Here is a 20,809-nt window from a genome sequence, read left to right as displayed (position 1 = left end):
CAGGAGAACTTCTAGCTTTATAAGTATTTTCTTCCCAGTGACAGAGTATCCTTGTTCATCTTCCTTGTGATTTCAAAAATTGCTCGTGTTCATAACAGTGTAATACACTACTAAAGCAGAAAGGAGTAGCATGAAACCAAAACTAAGAATGCATTTGTGACCCATTCTCTCTAACGTGTAAATGCCTGAAAGCTCAGCATGTGTTCTCCTGTCAGCATAGGAAACTGGGTGCAGTGTGCTGGGTGTTCTGTCCTGACATGGCAAGGGCAACAGTGCGTGATCCAGCTTGCCTGTGAGAGCAGCTCTTGGTTATGTGCTTATCCTGGAATCCAGTAGGCAATTAGTAACTGCTGAGAGATCACTGGCATCTAATTTGGAAGTTTGTAGTAAGATCAGAAATGTCCTGCAGCACCGTGTGATTTGAGGGAGAGGGGAGAGGAAGCTTGGTAAAATGCAAAACGGTGGGTAGTGAACAATGTACTGCCTTTGGCATAAGTGGAAAAGCACAGGAAACTTGCTGCAGTACATGGCTGTGTTTTAAGGCTCAGGGTACAGACATCACACAGAATGCCCCAGTCTCTGTGGCAGAAAATGATGCTTTAGAGCAAACTTTAAAATTTCAGATTTGAAGGTTCACCTTAATTGCAAAACTTTTTTTGTAGTCAAGGTAACAATTAAACTTTTTTTTAGAAAATTACCAGTAAACAAATAAAAGCATGCGCCCTCTGCAGTTCTTACTGTTGGCTTGAAAAGTACCGAGGAAGGTTTTATTCTTCCGTCTTAGAAGCTACAGTCAGTACTTTTCATGTCTTGGATACATTACCTTCTACAAACCTATGTTCAGCATTAAGAAGGCGAGGTGGATGGGACAGTGATTCCCTTGCTCTCTGTAGTTAGGCAGCAGTGCTGCACACTACCAGTTTCCATTCTGGAATTGTGCTTTTCCCAGCCCTGAGCTAATGGATTGTAGGAAAGTGTCTAACCCCTCTGTGCCAAAGAAAAGCATGGGAAGATGAACAATGAGAAAGTAGAACTTAAGAAATGCTGTTTTATGAACTCCCTCCAGCCTCTTGTTGAGAAGTTATATGGAAAGATATTACTCATAACTTATGTGGAAATACATGATTTGGGATACTGAGTGAAATAACATTTAAGGGAAAGTGTGAATAGGTACAGAAAAATACTGGCTGCTCTCCTCAGAATGTGTTGGTGTTGTTACTGTGTTGTCCTCGGATTGTGTCAGTCAGAAAGGGCAGACTTCCAGAATTCTCCTCAGAGTTCAGAAAATCCTTCTCCAGCTTTCTTTTCCCAGACTTTGTCTCCTCCCCTCCTTGTGCATTTCTAGCACAAAGCAGTCCTCGCTTGTGTTTTGTTCATGAGTTTTCCCTGCAGCTCTCACAACCTGTCTGTGAGCCTGCCTGTCTTGTGAGTCATCAGATCTCCTTTGATCACATTTCTTCTTGTTTCGTTTATCTCCCTGCTTATTTCAATTTAATTTTATACCGATACGATCTCATTATGGGAAGTGGTTTTTTAGCATGCTTGCTATGAATGATGTACTGTAGTAAAAGATTGCAATATAATTTTAAGTACTGGCAGGATTTTTCAGTTGGCTGCCAAAGCAGGAGATGTCTGAAAAGCAGAAATGTCAGCAGTGGCCATTGAAATGTAAATTAAATGCTTAATGTGACCTTTCTGTGAGTGTTTGGGTCTCTTGTTCTTTCTCCCATTCTCAGCCGTGTGCACATCACTGAGGCAACATTAAATCACCTAGGCAAAGCTTATGAAGTAGAAGAAGGGAATGGACACCTAAGGGATCCTTACCTTGAATCCATGAATATCAAAACCTACTTAGTGGTCGATCCAAGGGTATGTATGTGTTTTATAAACATATATATTTGTTCAAGTATATACACACATTATGAGAACATAGGTTTCTGTGGTGCATAGAGTTTTTCATTCAGGAATAGAAATTAAGTGTGGTGTGAGTCACCTGAACAGCTTGGATTTGGGAGTTCAGATCTGAAAGGACATCCTGCTTTTTTATGACATACCTATTACATTGAAGGTAGCAAGTGTTATGCTGAAACCTCTTATGTGACCCACTTAGAGTAAAAACACATATTTAACAATGTACTTGTGTGAAATGTCTCAAAAACCCAGTTCAAAAGGTGAGGATGAAGGAATGAAAGAATACCTGTTCTATCTGGCCACTTTCAGCTAAAACATTCCCTGTAAAATAGCATCAGACTTCTCCCTCACTATCTGAAAAGTAAGATTCACCTTCTTTTCAGGGTGTGAAGTTAGCAACTGTGGGTTGCTCCTTTAGAGCCTGGCAACTACAAACACCTGGAGTATTGCTATTTTGAATTGGCTTGTGGTTGATGAGTAAAATGTTTCAAATGAAAAAGGAATGCACATGAGAAACTTCTTTCCTTCCTGATCTTTACGGGAAGGAACAGCATAGAGCCACTTTTAATTAGCAAGAAATCAATCTCATCTTGGTTACATATTTCAGTACTGCAACCCTCCCCCAGCTGCACACAGCACATACTATCAGAATGAGGACCTATGTCCATTAAAATGGTCTCTGCTCCCTTGAAGATACTTGTGAAATGTTAGAGAATTACCAGTTGTCTCGGTTTATTCTGTAATTTTAGCTTCCCTGTAGTTCTTCAAGGGTATTGCTGTACACCCCATTTGTACTGCCTGACTCAGCACCTGTGACACAGGGATATAATCTAATGTGGAGTCTGTAATTTGTGGGATCTTCTAACCACTGTTTGATACACCCCAGCTCAGGTATTTGGAACCCTTTTCCCCTGCTGTAGTGCTGACTGCAATGAAACTGTATGTGTTCATAAGATCCTGTGAGTCCTTGCATCACTGAAAATAAACCTGGAAGTTTGACTGGTGCAGTGTTGCAAGCGAAGGCTCGTAAGGGCAGCTGAAGCAATTCATTGTGTATGCTGTGACTTGTTTTAGGTCACATTAATTAACTGAGATAAAGGAATTGAGGTTGGCTGACATGTTGCTGATGTGTTCAGAGTCCTCCTAAACAGTGAGATTTTATAGTCTTAAACTACTCAATACACAGAGCTTCAGTTTTCTTGTAATTTGTCTGAATTTCTGCTTTCTCCATGAGTGTGTTTTCTTTCTGTTAGTCCAAACAATGCCTATCAAACAATCATCTCCCAAAAACTCGAGTTAACGACGGGCTGAAGATGCGCGCGTCCGTGCGGATGACGCGGTACCTGGAGTCCTGGGGAGCAGCCAGGCCCTTCGCCCACCTCAACCACAGGGAGAGCGTCAGCAGCGACTCTTCCAGTTCCCAAGGCAGGCGAAGGAAGGTGAGGCCTCGAGTGGTTAATGGCAACCTACAATTACAAACTGCTCCTGGTGTCTACGGCGTGAAACTCAAAACTGACGTGATTTTTGTGGCGGAATGTCTGCTCGTACCCTTGGTGTTCAGTGTGCACACAGAGCTCAGAGGGTATCTGTGCAACATCTCCTTCTGTCTGGACTGAACCATAGTCAGACTGTTAATCTCTCTAGCATACTATAATCATAGTATAACTTCAGAGCAAAACTATCTGTTTTTCCTATCATCTTTCCATCTTGAGATCCTGCCTGCTACATGTGGCTTTGTAAAAAAAAAAAGATAGATGCACTCAATACTTACTTGAAATGTATAGAAAACAAATAGGCCCTCCACATGCTCTCCCTGCAACTGGATTTTATCAGTAAAGAATTTTTAAGATCAAGAATTCTCAAGGTTTTTAAGATTTCAAAATACAAGAAAACTAATTTTTCCTTCCATCTGCCCTTCCTGAAAGCTGGAAGTAGGAGATGTGCATGCTTTTAGGTGTGGTTCTGGAGCCACAGCTGTAATAAATTATAATTTACTTCATCCATTCAGGTGTGGAAGTGGTTTCCAGTCTGCTTGCCTCTGCTGGTGCTTGCTTAGTTATTTTGGTGTGTAGAGAAAAATGGGAGGGAAGATCTGTTTACTTCTTTTCTAACAATCTTTTTTGTCAGAAAACACTCACTTCTCATTTGTTAAAGCAGAAAACATTGCTGGAAAGGGTTGATTTTTAATAAGCTTTTCTATTTGAGAATGATTCTTGATTTTTAAAAATTTCTGAATAAAAATGGTTTTGGCAGTTTCTTGATGTTTGTTTTCCATAGTTGTTTGCTATTCAAAGAGTGTGTAACTTACTCTTAATTCCTATTTTATTTAGGAAATACCTTTGTGTTCTACTGGGCGCCAGAGAACTTCTGATAGGTTTGTCAAGTACCTTCTTTTCTTTTGTTTGTGCTCGTGTGCTTCTCTTGCAGTGCAGTGTGCTGTAAGCATGTGATCATTTGGTTGATTAATCACTGTGTGTATGGTAGTCCTGCCTTAGAAAGGTTAAGCTAAATCTTTGGCCTTTAGAAGATTTCTCAGCTCATGTTTGTTATTGTTAGCAGACTCTAAAAGGAGCTTCCCCCCTCCTTGTCTTACTGGCCCCTCAGTCATTCAGATTCTATTTTGCTTGCTGGGCTGCAGGAGGGTGGAAGGGAATTGGGAAGGGAGAGCCCTAAAGAGCAGTGGAAAGATTTGGGTTTCGTTAGTGTTATTAATGTTTGCCATTGCAATGTGATAAAGAATTGGCACTTAAAAGGCTACCTGTAGCATTGAGTTAAATAAGGAGCTGGTTTTCACTTGTGGAACATTCCCTCAGATTGTCAAAATGCTGTCTTGAAAAGTGTTTTATTTGAGTAACTAGAGAAATACTTAGTAAAGTGCTCATGGGTGTATGTTTTGATCAGTATGGTGCATTCTGGTTTGACTTTTCCCTGGAGGCTTGCCCCACTGTGTGCTGAGAAAGCGTGCTCTGTACCCACTACTTGTCTCTGAGTAGCATTTGTCACACAGACTTCATTTCATCCTCAGAAATTCATCTCAGAAGGGAAGGATAGAGGAAGATATTTATGATGAAATGATGTCAACCATTGAAGGCCTCAGTTCAACTAAGTATGCAGTACTTTAATTTTTTCTTCATATTTTCTTTGAGATTAACCTGCATTCTCAATTTAGGCCTAGATCTAAAATTTACTTTTGCAAAATGAAGAATTATCAGGATTTTTGTCTTGCCCTTTTTTTGGTCTTTGTTTTTTACTTAGTTTCTTTTTCGATTCAATTTGAATATGAGAGTGTTACTGCATTATTATAGCAAGAAGCTGGTGATCAGTCTTGCTGTTCAATGTGGTGTGGCACTATGAATTAGGAAAATCATTGCTTTGTCTCTTATGAGTGTCCCAAAGTAATGAGCTGAAATGCAGTGTAGGATGGGATAGGAAGTTAATGTTCATGCTTTCTTTATTAAAACAAGAAGTTTCATGAAGTGGGGTGTTGTTCTGAACAAAAAACTATGTATGAAGTCAAAATAGGTTTTGTGGGTAATAAAGTTGCTTTAGTGTCTGGCCCACTGAAGGCAAATGGACTGTCAGGTGCAGGTAATTCCTTTGGCAGTACATTTGCATTTAAAAGCAGACAAACACAGGAGTGGTGGTGGTTTGGTCTTTTTTTGTTTTGTTTTAATTTAAAATACAATATTTGAATTCCTAATAATGTAAAACACTGAATTTGAGAAGAAAAACTCTTTCATCTAAATTCTAGGAAGGCTGTACCTCAGGCATTCCTAATAAGAATCTGATATTGTTAAGGGAAAATTTTTGGAGGCTGTGAGCCCTCTCTAACACCTGCTGTTATACTTTCCTATTTGTAAGCCTTCAGGAAGGTTTGGAGTTACATTTTTTGTGTTGCTGGCAGATGCTGCGGTCTGTGAGTGTTGTGGATCTGCCTGTCAGATGTATAAAAACATAACCACTGGTTTGTTCTGCTATGAAACATAAAGACCTTGCAGAAGCATTAAATGTCTGTTGAGAGTGGCACTCCCAGCCCATGAGTTGTGGGGTCTCAACTGCAGCGATGATTTTGTGTCTTTGTCCTTGGCTCCTTGTAACCCTTGTCTCTCTCTGGCTGCAGTCCGTGGTGTGGCAAATCAGATGACTTCTGTGGATTCTCACTGATCTTTGCAGAACCTGGTCTTGAAAAAGAGGTTGGTAAGAGCAAAATAATCCTTTTTGGTCTTTGATTTGCCCTTCAGAGCAGCATAAGGCTATGTTTGAAATTTTTCATTCTGAAACTGGATTCTGGAGGTGACTGCACATCCTAAGAGGTTTTTGGTAACTAATGGAAAGCAGATCTCATGAGTCGTTTGAACCAGTCATTCTTCCATGAGAATGTAAATTCTGAGATTAAATGAGATTGTCTCTAATCTGTGATCAAATTCTTGCCATAAGGGAGTTTGTGGGAGTTTGGCAATTTTTCTATACAAACTACTTCTCTAAAAAGTAAAGAGATTTAAAGAAGGAAAAAAAAAAAGGATTTCTGCATCCTTAATGAAAATACTTTGTTTTCTGTGGCTGTTTCATTGTAGATATAATACTGTATAGTGCTGGTATTTGTTAGGTGCAGTGTACTTTTTCTGTTTGAATAACTGCTGTTTAATTTGCTGCGCTGTGGATGTAGTTACTGGTGTGGGTCTGTACATACACTTTAGGTTTACTTCTGTGTATGTCCTTTTTTGATAAGGATTTTGACCACGGGCATCTGCGGAGTGCTGATTTACATACTGCCTGGATTTCCCTCTAGGTTGGAAATTATCCTTTAGACTGGGCTGTTTTTTCTTGAAAGATGTTCAAGTGATTTTTTTTTTTTTTTTTTTGTGGTGGTGATTTTCTTTTGTTCTCTTTTAGTTCTGGATGTATTTTTAATAATACCATATAAACTTGTATATATGTGTCATCACAAAAATGTAATAAAATTAAGAAAAGACACCCCTGAAAATGACCCTGATGCTTTATTCTTTCTGTCTTTCAGTATCGCACCATTCCTATTCTAAAACTCAAGAGTTACTTTGCCTGTGCCAGTTTTGTGTTCCTCTGTATATTTGTGATCCAGATGTTTATCATGCCAAAGTAAGTGCTGGTATTTTAATTATTTATAATTCAAGTTAACCAACAGCTAAAGTGAACCTCATGTGCGTGGAACTTTTTGGAGTTCCTGAAGGGTTACATTTCAAGAAACATACATTAATTTACTCCATGATAAAGGAGTGCATTCATGTTGTTGGCATAAGAGCCTAGACATCAGTATGAAAATAAAATAGAAATATTTCTTTATAGTACAGACAGGGAGATGGTCAGTTAAGTGAGAAATATTATTTTATAAGAACAGTTGGCTGTAAGGACACTGAGCAGTAGAAAGATGGGCTTTAGCTGGTTAAACTGTGCTCAGTGATCCTTTTCTGTAGAGCTACAAAGAGCTACTTTGAGCTGCTTCTCACACCTCTGAGAAAGCAGATGATGGATAATTCTGAAGTTTATGGCACATTTGTTTTTTGTGGCTGTTGCAGTGCAGTTTCCATGTGGTTTATGCACAGGGCAGTGGCTGAGGCCATCAGGAGCAGAATCTCTGAAAGCAGTGATTGTGTAACAGAGCAACCATAACCTGTGTGATGTTGTGGTCATTCAGTGCTATTTGAAGAAAAATCATATATAAATTTGGTTTGTTTAGTGCTTTCTTCTTCTGTTTAGAACTGCAAAACTGGGAATCTCCTTTGGAGTTGTTGCAGTCATTATTGTGCTCATTTTGTTTGTGTGCTTTGCTGAGAAATGTCTGGTAAGTTTACTTTTAAAAAACACTTCCTGTTTTCAAAAGTGGATGGATATATTTCAGCAACTTGGTCTATCTTTTAGACTGATGAAATTTTAGTAACTTCAGTAGGAGTTACAGGAGCCTTGAACCTCAGGTTACCAGAAGATTCCATTGCCTGAAACAGATTTTCATGTCTGAAAATTCTCACAGGAGTTCAGAATTATTTGGCTGCAAGAATAGATGGGTAGGAGGGAGGAGGTGGGGTTGATTTTCTTAAAATGTATTTTTATTTTTATGTTGGTCATTAATAGTAATTTTGGTTGTAAATACTGTTACTTTCTGTACTGGAAACAATATTGAAACAAGTTGGAACAGAAGATCAGTTTTCATAATAATTTATGAAGTGTAATGAAAATTACAAACAAATGAATAATTTATTGGCAACAATTTCATAGCTGTTAGAATTCCAAATTCACCATTACATCAATTAGGACACTTTGCACTTGTAGTTCCTTTTTCTTTGCATTATTAAACACATGAAATTACTGTTTAAAAATATACAGTGACAGAGAGGGCCCATAGTGATGGAGAGTTCAATGATACAAAATAAAAAAAAAATCCTCAATTCAAGAGAACTGCCTGGGGGCAGGGTGGGGAGAGGGAAGGGATTTTAGAGAAGGGATTTTAGAATGTTCCTTGCACTCACTGTGCCAGAGGAAGGGCGAGAGAGAAGTCTGAGGTGCTGCTGAGGACAGGCACCACCACTGCACTGCAGCATCCCAGGGTGGGGATGGAGCTCTCCCAGGAGCTCCCAGGTCTCTTACAGAGCCACGTTCAAGCTGTGTAAAGGGGAAAGAAAAAAGAGGAGAAAACTGCACTCAGGACATGGGATAAAGATTTATGATTTATGATTCATTTAATACTATGGTTAGACAGATATATGGATCTTATGTATGTCTAGTATTTTTATATATATATATATAGATGGATTTTTGCATACATGTCTGTAGAGAGAGAGGTGTGTGTATATGCATTCAGGTGTTTTTTTCTACATGTGTAGAAACACACGGAGAAAACAGAAAATTCTAAGGCTGCAGTTGCATCAGACTTGAGTTTTATGGTGGGAGTGTTTTGGTGCAGTATCACGGAATAATGCTTGCAGTCATTAAAATTATATGCTTTACTGAATGTTCTTCTCTATAGCAACAATTGGAGGATATGGGGATGGCAAGAATGGGGACTGCCTATGGTTGGTTTTGATTTAGTAATCTGAAAATGTAGTTCCAAATATAACATTATATCTCTATAACTAAAAAAATACAATTTTTTACTGAGTTTTTATTTACTTCTCTCTAGAACTTTCAAACAGGTCATAATTCTGTATTTTTAAAGCACAAATTTAGAAAATTTTAGCACCCAACCCCATTGAAGAAAGGAAGCATTGTCTCTATTTTCATTTGGGGAAAGGTGTTAAACATTGACTCTGAATGACAAGATTCAAAGTTCTAAATTAGAATTCTAGTGAAGGCTCTTGACACTCTCCTGTAGCAAAAAGGTCAACTTTATATTTAGAAATATTTCTTCCCCTGTATCAAACTGTTATCTCTGTTACTGAAACTAATTAATTTTGTTTACAGAAGTGCTGCTCAGATCAGTGGCCTTTCCTGCGCCATCTATGTGCTGTCTCAGAAAAGGTGGAAACAATGCCTTTGCTTAGGCTTCCCTTAGCAGTCATCACTATAGCTGCCTTGCTGATTATAGCCATTTTTAATATGGTAAGTAATCACATTAATTGATGAACTTATTGTAACATGCACAGTTTAAGTAACTTCCTGTATTCTTTTCATCAAGTAGCAGTTTTTGCTGCTTTTTCTAATGCCTGATTTGCAACAAGTTGATTTCCACAGGGATAGTGCATGATGTCAAGTAAAAGCATTCAAAGTAAAAGCACCCAGTCTGTAGAACTGAAAGTACATGTGATAGATTTCAGTTCTAGTTTGCACCACCTTTTCTCGTTTTCAAGATGGCACTTATAAAAACTCTTGATTGTAACCCTCATCACTAAGATGGTGTTACTTTTTTAATGTGGCTTTAAAGGTTTGGCTGTGGCAGGCAGCAGTTCAAGCAGTTCACTATGGTATTTGCACTCACTAGCAGAAATGTAGATGAGGGAGGGCTCTTTTAAAAGCAAAGGCTTTGAGGATAGTTACTGCTGGAGTAAGATGGAAATGGCATCTGTTTTATAAATTTAGTTTGAATAGTGTACTGCACCTGGGGTATGTACATTTGAATAACTGTGCTGTGTTTTTTTTAAACAAGCTCTGTGTGTTAACAGTTCCACCTAACTGATAGTTAACTACTAAAACTGATGTCCTCCTGATCCTTTGTGTTTGTTTGCCTTGCCATTCTTCTGATTCCACAGGGAGTTCATTCTGAAAGCAATACTGCAGAAAATGCTTAAGTTTCTTTTGTAGGGTCTTTTTTTCTGCTGGCTTAGGTCCTTGAATTGACTCACAGTGGTGTCATGTGAACACCACCAGAGACAGCTTGAAAGAAAACAGGAACAGCAGCTGTGAAACTGGGGGATGAGACAAAACCACATGTTTGTGCCAGATAGCTGCTAGATTAACACAGCCATAATGTAAAACTTTACCCCCAGTCAGAAAATAAGTAAATTTTATCCTTCTTGCAGCTTGTGTGTGCAGATGTATTTAATACAACTACATGGGATGCCATTGTATTTCAGCATTTATTCAGTAGCACTGAAAAGACAACCAGATCAGCACTCTATATAATACATGGAGAAAAAACTTAAAATCAGTGACTATCTGCTAGCACGTTTGTATGGTGGTTTTGTTGATGTGTTTTGTTTTGTGGTTTTTTTCCCTCCTCTCCAATAAATCAAGACTACTGAAAAGAACAAACCTGCCAACTTTACTGGATCAAATGACCTGTGTGCTACCACAAATGTGAGTAGAGTACCATCTTAATTTCTAGGATTAAAATGAAATGAGTCTTGGATGGTGGGTATAGAATCATAGAACATCCTGGGTCAGAAGGGACCCACAAAGATCATCAAAGTCCAACTCCTATCATATAGATGGATGGCAGTATTTTGATATATTTTCTTTTTATTTATAAAGTTAGGGGTTTTTTTTAATTGTTGAACAAGAAGACTTGCTCATGACACAAGGCAGTTATAAGGGATATTTTCTGTTGTTACATATGGCTTTCCTGTGCATCCTGTAGGGATTTGCAGAAGTCTGGAGTACTTGTGTGTAAAACTGAAGTTTTGGTTTATTTTGATCTCTCAGCATATTTGAAGGGCGTTCTCTAGCATTTCTGTAAAGCTAAATTCAGCATAATACACAAAAGCATAATACCCTTATTATTTCTAAGGGTTTCACTTGTTATGTCTTTAATTCCAAAGTAGTATTCTGTTTTGAGTTCATCCAAATATTTGGGATGCTCCTTTGCCACCTGGCCATCCCTTTAGATATTTTTGAATGATGTGCAGCAGGTTGTGTGAGGAGTCTTTCATTCACGTGCTTATGACAAATCCTAAGTTACACATATGAAATGCACATTGTATTCATCTGGTAATTTTTTGTTCTTGCATGTTTGTAAATCAGACTTTTGGAAACACAACTCATTCCTGCGTTGAGGAAACTGTAAGTAGTGAATGCATCTTACTTTGAAAGCCAGATCTTTGAATGTCATGTATATTACTGCCAAGTGGCAGGTTCTGTTGCTCTATAAAAAGTAGCTTTTTTAGGTATCTGACAGCAGAAAATTTCTTTATGAAATCAAGATTATTCAGCTGCTGTTGTTGTGCTGAGTAAAATATGGCTTTGCAGTTTTTTGAAATTTCAGACTTAAAAGTAGGTCTAAAACTCTAAGGAAAAAACAGCAGAACAGGGTGATGACAATGTTTGAGTCTGAAAGGTGAGAGCTGTACTTGCAAGTGTCCCAGTAAAGTGTCTTTATAGAGTGAAAGGGCTTAAGTGGCTGACACCTCTGTTGGTGCTCTCTACATAGTGGTTCCTTTTTCAGAGGTTTGGCTTGAGGGAGTGTTTGTTTTCTTTTGGAGGTAGACTTAGTGTCTTTAGGATGACAGTGTTGGTATCATGTGTTATATATGGGCTCTGATTAGGAATTGCCTCATAAATTGTTCTGGTTTCATTCACTTTAGCAGAAATGTTAACTGTTTAGCCAAGAATCTCACAGTTCTGTGGTAGGTCTGTGTTATTATAGGTGGGAAAACTGTGCTTTGTGCATAAAGAGAACTGAATTCTTGAGGAGCAGAAGCTGGGGTAATTTTGGAGTTGCTTGTAGACTAAAGAATGCCAGCTCAGCACCTCACACCTGTGCCCAGGCTGCAGGGAGCAATTCTGTCTACACCTGGTACCATGTTCAGTGCTGCCAGCTGCATGCTGACCTTGGACACCATGCCTGAACTGGGATTCCCCTGGAAAAGTGCTCAGTAATTCCACAATAGGGATAGTGGCCATAGCTTGATAATGCTTTTTAGCATCAAAGTTCTTATGAAGGAGCAGTGTCTAAGGCTGGATAACCAGTCATGGTCTTCATATGTTACTGGGGTGGGAGGTGGGTTACAATGGGAAAGCACAGTCAAAATAGGATTAGAATGCTGGACTTGTTGGTTTAGAGCTGGTTCACTGGACTATGAACTACTTTAGATTAGTCTTGAACATTAAATAAATAATTGCTTAAATTAATAAACTTCAGGAGATAAATTCTCAACGCTTCAGTTTTTATCTGGCATTGCTTACTTCTGTTGGTGTTCTTCTGTTTAAATATTTTTGTTTACCCATAACAAATTTTAAAAGTAAACTAAAATCAATATTAATTCATCCTTTTAGTGCCATTAAAAATAAAGCTTTAAGTGATTGTAATTTCTTTGTTTTAAATTGTAGTGACCATGAATCCAGAGCATTTGCTGTGGTTTGAACATCTCTTAGACATAAGTTCTGAATAATGCAAAAGCTCTTTAAATTCCTCTTTTACAGTATTATGCTTACTGCTGTATATTGGGGTTCATAGCCTGCTCGGTATTCCTGCAAATGAGCTTCGAACTCAAAGTTCTCCTCCTGTCCATTGCTGTGACTGTCTACCTCATCATTTTTAATACCCTTCAGCACAAGGACTTCTATGGCAACAGTACCAGGTGCACTGTAAAGTTTCTTATCCTTTAATGTTTCATTTAAGGAGGTGTTAGACTTTTGTGCGCTTACTGGAATATTGAAATATTAAAATCATGTGAGCCAGACATTGCAAACTTTTCTATGAAGTTAACAACCTGGAAATCATATTAGACCATTTCACCTTCTTTTTTTTCTTTTTAAGCAAAGTGTGTGTTCTCTGAAAACATTCTGTAATGTGGCTTCTGAGATCCCTGGAAGCCTTGGATTACATAAAGGACTAGGAAGTAAAATATTAATGTCATAATAAAGTTGATCTTCTGTTAAGTTATGAAGAAAAGTCTTGTTAAAAGTCTGAGGCTCAAGCTGTGCTTGTGAGACCTTGGTAGTCAATAGGATGGTGAACTCTACATGTACTAACCTTACTAAGTGAAGATATTTTGGAAAATAACAGCAATTTACCTGATCTAATTGCAGAAACTGAAAATACTGAAGAGAAATCACATGCAAAGATTTTACTGTCAATTTTTAAGTCTTTCTTAGATTCCTCAGCATAGTTTCATAGCTGAAGATTAGAATAAGCTTATTTTGCAGGGGCTGTAACCTGTCAGCACACCTTAAAAAAGCTTGTGTGAACTTAATCATTCATATGATGAGAATTTAGTTTGCATTTGTGAAAATTAATAGATGTGGCAAGACTGATCTTACTATGAAAAATATGTGGTGACTCAGATATAGGTATGATTTTACTGCTGTCTTTGTCTTAGGAATTCAGGTTTTTAATTTGTTATTGTCTTTCACAAAGAAGAGAGTTTCTTTTCCTACCTCAAGGTTTTGTTGGCTATGTTTTTGTAGGGCAGTGTGGGATGGAAACTGAAACTCAGTCTGGTGGAAATTAAGATGGCTCCGTTAAGATAAAGCCATGTTTACTTGAACATTTCACTACAACAGCTGCTGAACAAGGTTTCAGCACCCGGTGTGTCCTGATGTGAAATGAGTCGTTCCATGTATTGGACTGTCAGATAATCCTTTCTCGTTGTTAGGACAGGACCTGTCCCCAGGCAGCCACTGGCACAAACAAACAGTGACACTGTGGTGCAAGTGTGAACAAACATGCTTTTCCCCTCACCTCCTACCCCAACTCTCCATTGTGCAGATTTTCTTTAAAGCATACAGATGACTTTGTACTGCTTTCTTATTTTCAGGTTTTTCATCAAAGAGCCAAGGATAATGACTAACTTATATCTGGTTCTGTTTTACATAACCCTAGTTTTACTTGCAAAACAGGTATGTATTTAAAATGTAATTGCGTAGTTCCTTTACTTGCAGCAAGTTGATTTAAATAAAATGCAAAAGTTTTGTTCCTGGAAATTGTGCTTCAAGTTAGTATATATTTTTATCTTTTTTAATATTCTGGTCTTGAAGATAACATACTTGTAATTAGTTACTGGTAATGCAAAAAATTTTTACTGTGAAAGGATGGGAATATTTTTCTAGTTTTCAACAGTGTTTGCATCACAGACATGAGAACTTCCTGGTTCTTCCACTTTTGATCTATCTGTATTTATATATCAGTATTCATTCCAAATCAACATAGCAATTCAAGATAAAAATAATCATCATATTATTAAAGTGTCATTTTGGTAAATACACCTGATGGTACCAAATGACATTTGGTCTTAGTGGCTGTTTCATATTTTTCTGACCTTTGCTCTCTAAGCACATTTTTCATAACTATATAGACCCAAAAGGCCTTGAAGAAACTATTGCTACTATACTTCTTGAGAAAATTGCCTAATATTTTTCAGCGAGTTATTTTATGGATTTATCCTATCTGGTCTTTTTGCAGATTGACTATTACTGTCGACTGGATTGTCTGTGGAAGAATAAGTTTAAAAAAGAACATGAACAATTTGAAACTATGGAGAATGTTAACAGGCTTTTGCTGGAAAATGTACTTCCAGCACATGTTGCTGCATATTTCATTGGAGAAAAACGAAATGAGGTGTGTTGAGTCTCTCCTGTGTGAAGGACAGCAAATTGGACTTCTGTGATATATATAATGATGCGAAAAAGAACAGAATGTAAACTTCTGCAATCCTTGTCTCTTATTTGTATTCCAAGACCTTTGTAAACCTGAGAACCTGTTAACCTGATGGCCTCAGAAAAACGCAAACTTTTAGTGTCACTCACTGAAATCTGTTCTCAGAATTTGGCAAATATTTAAACGAGATTTACTGCTTTCCAAAGCCTGTATTTTACCAGAGGATAGGTCATAGTTTTAGAGAAATTAGTTGACGAACAGATAGCATCTCCCAGAGAGAAGTTCACTGATAATGATTTTTTTTTTAAAGAAATCTTATTCTGCCAGCATGTCATCAGAGTGATCAATGCCGTGTCTCAGAAGATTGGCAGTGTCCAAGTGGATGAAAACCTTTAAGATACCTTTAAGGAATCTCAGCTTTTCCTTAGGCAAATCCACGTCGGTAATGTTTCTGATAGAATAAAAGATGTGGCTGACTTCATAGGAAAGCTGTAATTTGATTACTGGTTACAGACAATTGTCATGAGTGTGAGTACTTGTAGGTGAACGTGGCTGCTGACCATGTGTGGGTTTACTGTTTTCCTTTAGGACTGGTACCATCAATCCTATGACTGTGTCTGTGTCATGTTTGCATCAGTACCAGATTTTAAGGTGTTTTACACTGAATGTGATGTTAATAAAGAAGGCCTGGAATGCCTGCGGCTGTTAAATGAAATCATTGCTGATTTTGATGAGGTAATTAAGCTTCTTTCAAAAATGCACTGGATTACATATTTACTGCAAAATAAATGTTTCACTAGATCTCTGAGCATTAGAGGGGGGAAAACTATTTTTATGCCGAACTTATATTCTGACTTAGTCTTGCAATCTTGAAAGATATATTCCCATCTGGTTGGGATTTCCAAGTACATCATCATCTAATCCATTAGAAGTATAGTTTTAAAGTTGTGAATTTAAAGACTTTATTTCAGTACTTCAGAGCTTTTATTTCTCCTGTGAGTGGGTAGAGTAAAACTGTGAACCTAATTTTCAGTATTTTATCTAATCTTCATGTGAGTGATAGAATTGCTAGAGATGTTTAATGCTTATTGTAGACAGTATAAAATTTGTGGTTAAATACACTGAAATATGGTATTAAAGTCTCAAGTTTTTGTTTTCTTTCCATTCAAACAGCTCTTGTTAAAACCTAAATTCAGTGGTGTTGAAAAAATAAAAACAATTGGAAGCACTTACATGGCAGCAGCTGGTCTCAGTGTTACACCAGGCCAGGAGAATAACCAGGTACGTTGGCTCTGAAGCTGCCTTCAGTATTCTGTGGTGCAAAGCTGTGTTCAAAGTAACAAAATGTAACCTTATACAAAAAAGTAAATAGTGAAGAGTGGCTTCCTGAAATACAGAAAAAGATGACAAGAGTGTATTTTCTCCTGCCAAATTCACTATTTATCTCTTAGTTCCATTTTATTTCCAAAGCAGGTATTAAGTCTGTAATCCCAGCATACTTCTTACATCTTTCATCTTTGATTGCAGTAGTATAACATTCCTAGATGCCTAACAGAAGGGCTCTAATAATAGAGGAGTCAAAGAATGGGAGCCAAAGGAAAGGCCATCTCAGAACTGGACAGTAGGCTTTTTGTGATACCTGAGAACTGGCACAGAAAGAGAATCATGAAGTGCCACATTAGGTCTGAAACTGTTTGTCACCCAGAAGAATTTCTCTGGCTTGTTTTCAGTATAGCAGCTTTGTGTATGACATTAAGATGCATACAATAATACACCCAAAATATGTAAAATTAAAGCTGAAATCCTAAAGGACAGACATTAATTTGTTATAAAATTTAATCATATCACGCTTGTTGCCTCACAGCCATCCCAGCTGAATTTAATGGAGTTTTGAAATTCTGCAATTCTGGTTACAAGGATGAGTGATCTCATCCTTATAAACATTCCAGGTCACTGCCAGTACTGCTTTGGAATAGCAGCCTGACCCAGCCTTCCATGTTGTAATTTGATCATTACTATGTATTATGATTTGCACAGGATAGGGAAAGGCAGCACGCTCACATTGGGATTATGGTGGAGTATGGAATTGCCCTGATGAGTAAACTGGATGGCATCAACCGACATTCCTTTAACAACTTCCGCCTCCGTGTTGGTAAGTACTGCTAGAGGAGAATGTGAACTCCACAGCTCAGACGAGTGAGAAATGAGGTGGGATGATGTAGGTCCAAGTGCTGAATAGCCAAAGGCAGGATTGTCTGGTCAGCTTTTCAGACAGGCCGGGCTCCTCCATGGATGGGCTTTTCTCATCACTGGAGGGAGCAGCAGGAACAGTGCAGCTGGATGAACTTGGAGGAAATGAAAGGTACAGATGAAGAGTGAAGTACCCTGTTACTGGCTGTTGACTAGACAGTATTGTCATTAACAATGCTTATTTCTGTATATTAAAAGTAGAAGAGAAAGACTTTTGTGCCCTAGACTTCCCATTTTACAATGAGTGAGTCACTTCACATCTTCCGAGCCACAGTATGAATATTTATAGAACAGTACTGATTGCTAAAAAGGTGTTGCAGTTTAGTTTTCAGATATTTTTTTCACCTGAAGCTACAGCTAACAATGAAGCTGGAAGTCACATCACTTCCTGCCTCAGCAATGACACCTGCTTGTGTTTCTGCAGGAATCAATCATGGCCCAGTGATTGCTGGTGTGATTGGTGCCCGGAAGCCTCAGTATGATATCTGGGGCAACACTGTTAATGTTGCAAGCCGAATGGAGAGTACGGGGGAACTTGGCAAGATCCAGGTAAACGTATGAGCCTTGCAATGTCTAAGGCATTAGTTCTAATTCGTTGTGGAATTTTGCTTTAATGTGAAATTCTTCTGATTATTCACAAGTTTCTAATTCTTTTCGCACAAAGGTCACAGAAGAAACAAGCAAAATACTGCAGGAGCTGGGATACTCTTGTGAATGTAGGGGACTCATCAATGTCAAAGGCAAGGGAGAACTGAGGACTTACTTTGTTTGCACCGAGACAGCCAAATTCCAAGGCCTCGGACTGAACTGAGGCTACAATGAAGTTAACCAAAATAGACTTAGATCTGCCTCCCTTCTGTGAAGATGTAGAATTTCCCTCCTTATGTGAAGGACTTTATTCTAAAAACATGTATATACTGTTCATATCTCTTCTACATCTCAAGATAATTTTTTTTTTAATAAAGAAGAATTCTGAGAAGCTCATAGAAGATACACAACCGTCAGTCTGAAAAAGACTACTTTTTCCTGAAGTAATTTGAAGATTTACTTGGAATTGCCATGAAGCATTTTCAGTTACCTGCACTGGGAGTCTTAATAGCTCTGGTGACAACACGTGTGGATGCACTGTAGAACTCATTACCATGTTAGGACATTCCACTGCCTGGTTGACACACACCTGCTTACAGTATTGTGTTTGTCCAGACACGTGCAGTGATACTGCGGGCACTGCGGATCCTGCTTTTAATGCTGAACAGACTTCACAGCAGAAGACAGCTGAATAACGGGAAGAGGAATGCAAGGAAACTCAAGTGTATCATATAACTGTGCTGAGCTCTTTTGGGAAAAAACCTGAATTGCACAGTGTGGGGTCACTTCACCACCCTCGCCTCCTCCACAGCAGTACTTTGTCTTATGCAGATGTTTTCCTGACCAAGAGCTGTTCAGAAGTAACTTTCATCTTGCTCAGCGTGTTTACATTATATTACATGTTCTCCTTTGTATTTCTCTGTAATTAGTATCTGCATGTGCATTTTGTTCAGTCATGGTAAGTCTTAAATTTTTCACTTTAAATTTCAAAAAATACATGTGATGGTGAGGAGCATGGGGGACAGGCTCTGACAGCAGTAGCTGTTGCTGATCCCCGCAGGAATTCTGATTCTGTGCTGTGTTCTTGAGGGCACTTAGGGAAGAAAAAATAATCTGTTCTGAATTGCTGGGAAGCTGAAGAACAGAATTACTAAAATAGTATTAGAAACAGTAGCAGATACTGCATAAACAGAACTGTGTCTGGGGTGGGGTTTGGTTTTTTTTTTCTGTTCTTACTTCCGCAGTTTGACTAGCCATTGGCTGGTTTCTATGCCTTTCAAAGGCAATGCAATTTTTTGCATAAACTGGTTTTGAAGGTTATGTAAGGAAAGGATGTATGGAAAAAATGTATTTATAATGGAAATATTTCAGTGGAGCCCCAACACTGGAACTATGAGTGGAGCATTCATACCATCATTGTGGACTTGGTGTAGATTAGTTTAGTTTGTAAGGTTTTTAAGCTGTTAGTGGCTTTCACTAATTTCTACATTGGCATTTTTTTACTTATTGCAATCTCTTAATCTGTTTTCTGTTGGTGGAGATGACAGTAGTTTGTAAGGCTAACATCTTGTGCCCAGTTATGTCCATTACTAAGGATGGATTCTCCCTTTCCCTATATACCACATGGAGTAGTGCTGAACAGCACAGTGATTAGTGAGTGTAACAGCTGTTTGGTTGAGCCTTACTCTTCTACAAACAGAGCAGCATTTCCTAATGCTTCTGGGTTTAGTACCAACCTGTCCTGGACAAGTGTTTAAGCAGTCCTGTGCGTCACTGACGCTTTCTAATTACTGTGTAATTTCTACAGAACATGAAGTGACTATGTTTCAAGATAGGAACAAATCTAAATATTGTCCAACTGTGGATTAAAAATTGTGCTTATAGCCTTTGTCAATTTCGTAGATCAAATCTATGTATGCAGTAGGTCCCCAACAGAAAACAGCATGTAAGAAAACCTTAATCTGAGATCGTCTAGTTCACGCATGGGCTCTGCTGAAGAAGGAAGTGTCATTCTTGCTGTTGTGTTAGTGCAAGTCAGTGTTGTTGTTGTTGAATAAACCTTCCAACAGCTTTTGCTACCCTTGTATGTTGTGTATTTGTTAGTTACAGGTGCTCAGCAAGCATTTGTTTTGAGATATTTATTGTTTTATAGGACCATGCGTGTATCAAAGGCTCCTTTCAGCAGTCTTTGATGTCATGTTAGGTAAAGTGACCATTAGTCTCATGAATCTATTTTGAAAAGTGTTATTATGCCTATAAATAGAGCTGGCTCTGAAGTGCTCCTGTTCACAGAACTAGTAGACTGTAGATTTAAGTTATCTATGAAAGAACATTTGCTTCTGTAACAGCATTTTGAAATGCTTTTGTTTACATGATGTTGCCTGTCAGGCTGATAACTTGTTTTGGTGTAACTTCAACTCAACCTCATTTGCAGAAGTGGCAGGAAGAGCTGCAGCTTCCAAAGGGGAAGGAGTTGGGTTTGGTTGCAGGTTTGAAAGGACTGCTCAGTTGGTGTGCTGTGCACAGCCTTCTTGGGGAAGTTAGAAACTGTGTGTAATGAAAAAGAGGATGACTAATTTCTCACCAGAACTGGAACTGTTATTATATGAAACCTATATTCAACCACAGAAAAAGTTCAATTTAACAAGCAATTGTATTGGAATAATTGTTTTCAGCAGTCCTTCTGAGAGTGAACTGTGAAACTTAACATTGAGGAAACAATCGTAGTAGAAAAATCTTCCTTGCAGCATTATGTTTTTCCTTAAATTGAAAAAATGGCACTGTATCTAACTTGAAGAGCTAATAACATCTGGAACTAGCAACCTGTTTTAAAGAACAAACTTTTGTTTTTACTATGAAATAAAAATCTTCTTGAAACATGTCGAGTTTTGCAATTATTTAGATGAAGATACCCATGAAAGAGGCATATTTTTTATAGTGCTGCAGAGTTAAGGGGACCATTTTTACTCATAAACTAAACTCAGTATTTATCTTTTTAAAAAATGTTGCCAGTAGAAAATGCTTAGAGTGACATCTACATGTTCAACAGCTGATGAGAGA

The 20,809-nt window shown here is 38.1% G+C and overlaps 1 protein-coding gene across 7 annotated transcripts in view; it reads left to right on the top strand.

Annotated features, from left to right (window-relative positions):
• Window positions 1-20,626, top strand: part of ADCY7 (adenylate cyclase 7) — a 60,684-nt gene extending 40,058 nt beyond the window's left edge. For all 7 annotated transcript variants that reach the window (XM_069026845.1, XM_069026843.1, XM_069026842.1 and 4 more), the window contains 18 exons: window positions 1,737-1,869; window positions 3,165-3,350; window positions 4,242-4,285; window positions 4,937-5,017; window positions 6,032-6,104; window positions 6,929-7,026; window positions 7,645-7,729; window positions 9,343-9,480; window positions 10,612-10,674; window positions 11,338-11,376; window positions 12,736-12,893; window positions 14,073-14,154; window positions 14,717-14,872; window positions 15,500-15,646; window positions 16,085-16,192; window positions 16,949-17,063; window positions 17,586-17,710; window positions 17,826-20,626. In XM_069026845.1, the coding sequence (XP_068882946.1) occupies window positions 1,737-1,869; window positions 3,165-3,350; window positions 4,242-4,285; window positions 4,937-5,017; window positions 6,032-6,104; window positions 6,929-7,026; window positions 7,645-7,729; window positions 9,343-9,480; window positions 10,612-10,674; window positions 11,338-11,376; window positions 12,736-12,893; window positions 14,073-14,154; window positions 14,717-14,872; window positions 15,500-15,646; window positions 16,085-16,192; window positions 16,949-17,063; window positions 17,586-17,710; window positions 17,826-17,972 (1,978 nt within the window). In that variant the 3' untranslated portion in view covers window positions 17,973-20,626. The remainder of the gene's footprint in view (window positions 1-1,736; window positions 1,870-3,164; window positions 3,351-4,241; window positions 4,286-4,936; window positions 5,018-6,031; window positions 6,105-6,928; window positions 7,027-7,644; window positions 7,730-9,342; window positions 9,481-10,611; window positions 10,675-11,337; window positions 11,377-12,735; window positions 12,894-14,072; window positions 14,155-14,716; window positions 14,873-15,499; window positions 15,647-16,084; window positions 16,193-16,948; window positions 17,064-17,585; window positions 17,711-17,825) is intronic.
• Window positions 20,627-20,809: the final 183 nt, after the last annotated feature.

The sequence above is a fragment of the Aphelocoma coerulescens genome, chromosome 11 (genome assembly GCF_041296385.1).
Source record: "Aphelocoma coerulescens isolate FSJ_1873_10779 chromosome 11, UR_Acoe_1.0, whole genome shotgun sequence".
Lineage (NCBI taxonomy): Eukaryota > Metazoa > Chordata > Aves > Passeriformes > Corvidae > Aphelocoma > Aphelocoma coerulescens.
The sequence above is the reverse complement of the archived record's forward strand: the minus strand, read 5'-3'. Positions and strand labels throughout refer to the sequence as shown.